This window comes from Odontesthes bonariensis, chromosome 13 (genome assembly GCF_027942865.1).
Source record: "Odontesthes bonariensis isolate fOdoBon6 chromosome 13, fOdoBon6.hap1, whole genome shotgun sequence".
NCBI classification, from domain to species: Eukaryota; Metazoa; Chordata; class Actinopteri; order Atheriniformes; family Atherinopsidae; genus Odontesthes; species Odontesthes bonariensis.
In genome coordinates, this window is record NC_134518.1 from 20538595 (window position 1) to 20544604 (window position 6010).

At 41.2% G+C, this 6010-nt stretch overlaps 1 protein-coding gene across 1 annotated transcript; it reads left to right on the forward strand.

The window, feature by feature from the left end:
- The first annotated feature begins 316 nt into the window (after positions 1-316).
- med19a (mediator complex subunit 19a) lies at positions 317-5453 on the forward strand. The gene is made up of 6 exons (XM_075481493.1): positions 317-677; positions 1153-1275; positions 3341-3474; positions 3631-3727; positions 3819-3913; positions 5075-5453. Exons 1-6 carry the CDS (start codon positions 458-460, stop codon positions 5138-5140), a joined length of 735 nt encoding a protein of 244 aa, XP_075337608.1. The 5' UTR covers positions 317-457; the 3' UTR covers positions 5141-5453.
- Positions 5454-6010: the final 557 nt, after the last annotated feature.

Here is a 6010-nt window from a genome sequence, read left to right on the forward strand (position 1 = left end):
AAATTTTGACATATTTCAGCATTATGTGCAGCAGATTAATGGTATCTGAAAGTGATGTCCATAAAAAAAAAAATGATACAAGAACTGGACTGAAATCAGTGGCAGCAGGCTTTATGGAGGGGAAGAATAAATATATCAAATAATGACTTTTATAGAATTGTACTGTAATGCAATTCATGTTTACACATGTAATACATTCCTGCGCTTATTCCATGTGGGAGTAATGAGGGGTGAGTCAAGACTTTTGCGCAATACTGCATATTCTTGTTATTACGGTAAAGTGGGTGTTTCTAGTCGGTATTACGGTATGTGGGCCGTGAAAATAGAGCCACAAAGAAGTGAGTAGAGTAGTTGACGCTCGGATGGATTCATGTTGACCCACCTTTTCTATAGACAGGCTATAAGCTAAACGAAACCGGCGTGTTCTTCCAATTTAAATGTATTACCGGTGATAAGAATGACGGAAATGTTTTCAACCCTGTACGGGCAAAATGAAGCTCAGGGACCGCCCGGGTCTTCGTCGTTAGGTTTCGGACCGGGGAAACCTCCACCGCCTATGCCGCAAAATCAAGTCTCTATGACGGGACAGATGCCACCCCAGCTCGGGGATGAAGGGCCTGCTTTGCGGAAGCCCGGAGCCATGAATGAACCCTTCTACTTACTGCGAGAGCTTCCTGGTACTGTTGGATTATTCTAACTTCTGAATACTATGTGTGTAATTCGTCTCTTAAAGTAGTCCAGCTGTCACGAAAGGTTGCTAAGCAGTTTGTAAACAATGTTGGCTAACGTTTGCTAACTAGTAAGGTGCAAGCTACATTATATAGTTAGCTAATTATCGTCATTAGCCCTCCCCCCTTTTTTTTTTCTTGAGAAGAGTTATTTCATACGTTAAGAGACACAAGTTAGTAAACACCCAAGCTTTCGGAAGTATTATTGTGCTCGTCGGCATATACATATGTTCTTGTGTTTTTAAGATTAAAGGTTATGCAACTGCTGTAATCACAAGAATGAGCATCATTGGAGTAGCGTCAGCCCTGTTTGGAAATGGTCACTCATTTTATCGAGTGGTCTTCTTTTGCTGATGTGTATAACTAATTAACAGTTTACTAGTTCCTTTGCTTATATTACTCTAATATGAACTTGTGTTTGTAGTTGGAAACGAGTTAACGGGCAACACCAACCTCATCACGCACTACAACCTGGAACACGCCTACAACAAATTCTGCGGGAAGAAGGTGAAGGAAAAGCTCAGCAACTTTCTGCCAGAGTTACCAGGTGAGGTGTTTGTTAACCCAAACGTGGAATAGCACACCAAATAAGACGAGTACATTAGTTGTTTCTGACGGCTGTTAAATGTCTTGTTTTCTTTTATGTTGTTGAGCTACTTTTAAAATAATGTGCAGGATCACTTGCAGTATTAGGAGTAATCTCACCCCATTTCCTACAGATGTTGAGGTTTACACAGAGGAAGCCTGTTAACCTAGTCTTAATTGTGGTTCAGGTATGATACCTCCCTTTAAAAACTATTTCCTTAGTTGACTTAAATTGGTTTTGGGGTCATTCCCAACAGTGTGTTTGCATCCAGTTTAGTTCATAAAATATACCACCTCTAATTTAAGTACTTGTAATCTATGGATTTCAAATCATTTTATGTTGACAGTACATCCCTTTTGACTTTCCAATGTATGATGTCAGCAGAAATGAAGGTTTAGTCATTTGATGACATGAAAATAATTAGCTGTGAAATCATGAACACCTGCTTAATAATGTTGAGTAGGTTCTCTTCGTGCTGACATAGCACTTTTCTGGAGTGTCTGGTACTGGGATGTTTTTAAGCCTTTGGACCCCTTCGGTTTGTGGGGTGAGGTCCTTTAGCAGTTTTTTTGCAGGATCCAGTTCTATTCTGCAGGGGGAGGATGCTGCTGTCATATGAGAGGGAATGTGACTGCCCTACAAAATGTTTAGGTGGTGTCAAAAGCCTCTATCACACATAGCTTCTGCCTTATCGGCACAAAAGATATGTCTTATTGCTGCGTCCTTACACACATCAAGCTGGCGTCGAGCAATCAGCCGAGTGACGACAGCACTGTTAGTTTGAGTGGAGAGTTACGCGACGCCAGCTCAATATGTGTAAGCACACGCAAGGCGGTAACGTTTGGCCTCCGTTACTACCTCCCTTGCCGGCTCAACGATGAATCAACTTTGACCAGCCGTTCCGCCTCTGTGCTTTCACACAGAACACGATGTGCAATGAAGGCGCATCAGTCTTAGCTTGACAAGGCACATGTGAAAGAGGCTAAAGTTACGTCCACGTGACTGTCAGCATGCAGGTTTTCCCTGCAGAGCATTGTGTTGCAAAAGAATGGGCAGTGTTACACACATTACCTGTCAGTGGTATCAGTGGTTTCCTCTTCGAAATGAGTTTCTGGTTAGGATAACTACTATTTCCACTGAATTACAACCACTAGCAAAAGGGCCGATAGCTCCAACCTTTGGCGGCACTATGTAGACCTCTTTATTTGCTTCAAACCAGTCAGTAGAAATGTGTCTGATTCACACATCTTTCACGCGGCTTTTCAAAAGATCATTTTGGATTTCCTTCGCTAGTGAGCGGAAACCTGCTTAGAGTGAGTCTATATTCTGTAGGCAGAAGTGTAAAATTATTTTCTTGATTATCTTGTTTTTTGTTAAGTGGGAGGCGAAAATAAGAATGTTGGAAGTGCCAGTGTGTTTCCTCCTCCTCGGAATCCACCATATTTCACTGCCCCGTCTCTGTGGAAACTAAGATTGGGCAAAAAAGAAAAAAGCAGCCTGGCTTGGTGTTCAGTTCACATATTGCTGCAGTGTTTGTATGTACAAAATGTGGTGTAATGTGTTCTTATTGGCTTGCTTTGCTCATAATAGCTGATTTGGGTAAGTTGGCACAATAATGAGCAAATCCTGCTGGTTTTCCAACTTGCAACTGGAATACTGTCAGTTCGGGTGTGATTTCATTCCCATCTCCAGCTTTCGAGTTCTGAAGTAAATGGAGGGCACCATAATAGAGGCCTTTTAGGTTTACAGAAGCCACTAAAGTTTTCCCCAAATGCTTAGATGGGGTGTATTCAGCTCATTCAGTCTGGATAATGAATCCTGCACATAGCTTCTTTAAATATATCACAAGTCTGTTTTACAGATGAGACCCCAGATTTAGTAAATCTCCACTATTGAAAAAACAGCAATCAAAGTGATACCAGCCATTTAAGTGTTTCCTGATGGAATGTTGAGGACAACTGGTCACCTTTGTTTTGATTGCTGTCTCCCTCTTTAATTCCCATTGTTCTCTCTCTTGTGTGTGCAGGTATGATCGACTGCCCAGGCACTCAGGACGGCAGTTCATTGCGCTCCCTGATCGACAAACCTCCAGTTTGTGGGAACTCCTTTAGCCCACTGACCGGCGCTCTACTCACAGGCTTCAGACTACACACAGGACCGGTACTTTTGATACGATACTGTGCACAAATTCTAAAAGCACACGTTTTCAGCATTCTCACACCCGATTACTAAGCCTATTAACAGGGTATTGGTAAATTATCTTAACTTGGCAACATTTTTCATGCTCGTGTTTGTTTTGTTTGTTTTTCCATCCAGCTCCCAGAACAGTACAGACTGATGCACATACAGCCTCCAAAGAAGAAGAGTAAACACAAACACAAGCACCATCGACCACAGGACCCGTTACCACAAGGTATGAAGCAAACTACTCATAGGCACAAATGCAAAGAGCACGACATGTTTTTCAGTTCAGTGACATGCTTTCTATTGCTGTGATCTAACAGAAACTCCATCAGACTCTGATCCCAAGAAGAAGAAGAAAAAGCGTGACGATGATCCAGATCGCAAGAAAAAGAAGAAAGACAAGAAAAAGAAGAAGGTAAGAAGATCTTTCAAAACCGCAAGAAATTCATTGAGTTTGCGGTTTGACGTGATAACGAATCCCAAAATCTGTCCTAAACGCTTCTCCTGACATTTACCGAATCAAAGTCATTTCTATTTATGATATTAAAACTTGTACATGATACAAAACATAACCACATATAAAAAAGTTCACCTCTAGAAAGTGAAATAGTTTCATATGTATAGTCTGTATGCAACAGCTGTGACTTTATTACTGCTGATGAAGTTCTGTGTCTCGTTGTTGTTGTTTTTCCAAACATTTGACAACTGCACCGTCACTCCCAAATTCTCCTGAACCCTTTAGGTTTGTCACAAACTTTGTGACTTTTGAACAAATGCAACTGGCATTTTTCCACATCTCGCTACACTCAGCAGCCCACAATGACAACATGAAACAATGTTTTTCCTCTCTTGAAGAAAGAGAGGTGCGTTCTTCTTGGTTTACTTTGAGTCTGTTTATGGGAAAGGGAAGTTATGTGACCTGGTTTTGAGCAGGTGTCAGAATAAGTTAAGGCAGGATTGATCTGCTTTAGCGATGCCGCATACAAAGCTTCTAGTGTTTATATAATGAGTGTCACAATAGTGTTCATTGCTCAGTTGAATTCAGCAGTTTGAGTCTTATTTTATTAAATAGCGCATTTTATTAGATGCTGAATGATATGACATGATATTGACATCATATCACACCCTGTTTTCTCAGTAATTGGCAGTGACTCACACCTAATACGCACACCTTTGTGTGTAAACTGACGGAGGTCCCACAATTGTTTTCCCTGCAGCTCAGTACAATAACCAATCCAGTGACCTATACGATGAGATCAAAATTTTGTCATTTGCACCAGTCTGTGTCCCCCTGCGGCTGATCACATGCGGTCCAAAAACGGATCTCACTCAACGCTCATTCACCTGGATCAATCCTCATTCTGAAAAACTTCATTACCAGTTAAAAGAAGAACCTGGTCGCTCGTTTTCAGGAGAGGCTTCGTGGAGAATCGTCCACGCCTCTATAGTCTGTCGGCCAATTACATGTCTATGCACGGGAACTGCTGCTGCAGAGATGGATGAAAATGATCTGAGACTGAAGCGACATGTCACTGTTAAAGCATTTATCTCTCCGTTTGTGTGTCTCCTGCTCCAGAACCGCCACAGTCCCGACCACCCCGGCCTCGCTGGATCACAACCCAACAGCAACAGCCTCAGATAGACAGGAGTCCACTGTGTGCATGTCTGTTTGAATGTGTGAGTTTTGTAATAGGATGAGTGTGTTTTACAGGTAATTGTATTAAGAGTATGTTTAATGAGAGAAACATATGCTGAATGATGTGTGTGTGTGTGTGTGTGGTTCAGCAGCGACACAGTGGATGTCGGGGATGATGAAGAGTTGTTACAGAACAGTGTAAAAGGCAGATGAGCTGTGTGGTGTTGTGGATGAGTGAGCGATCACCGTATGTATGTCTCACTTTAATTTTGTTTATCTTTTGACCATAATGCCAAAATCAAATAAACTTTGGTTATTATCTTTGGTCTTATCTCCCTGTTTCAGACATTTTTGACACTTTATTTGTTTTACATTATGCAATGAAGTACACAGAATATTCTGCAAAAGTCTTTAGCCACCCCTTGTTTTTTTTATACTCTGCTTCCAAAATGACAAACTTTGTTCCGTCTTTTGAAGTGGTCTTGAACGACAGTTCTCCAAACTCACAGAAAGTCTTCCCTGCACCTTCAGACCTATGAGTCATTAAGTCATAAAAAAGAAACCCAACTCGAGGGATTAGCCAGTGTTTTGGTTAAACTGCACATCACTGAAGCAGTGTGGATTCATCTTGACGGAGAACCGAACAAAAAGCAGTCAACATCCAAAGAAGAGCTTTGAAATGTCCTTCAAGAAGCCTGGAAAACTTCCTGAAGACTACTTAAAGAAATGACAAGAACGCTTGTATAATGTGTTTAAGAATAAAGGCAGTCATACCAAATGGGCATTTTCAAGAATAGTGCAAACTCATTTTGTCTTCTCAATCATATTTCCATGTATGTTTGCACTTGTTTCAAAACATTTCTTCATCTATTTCCT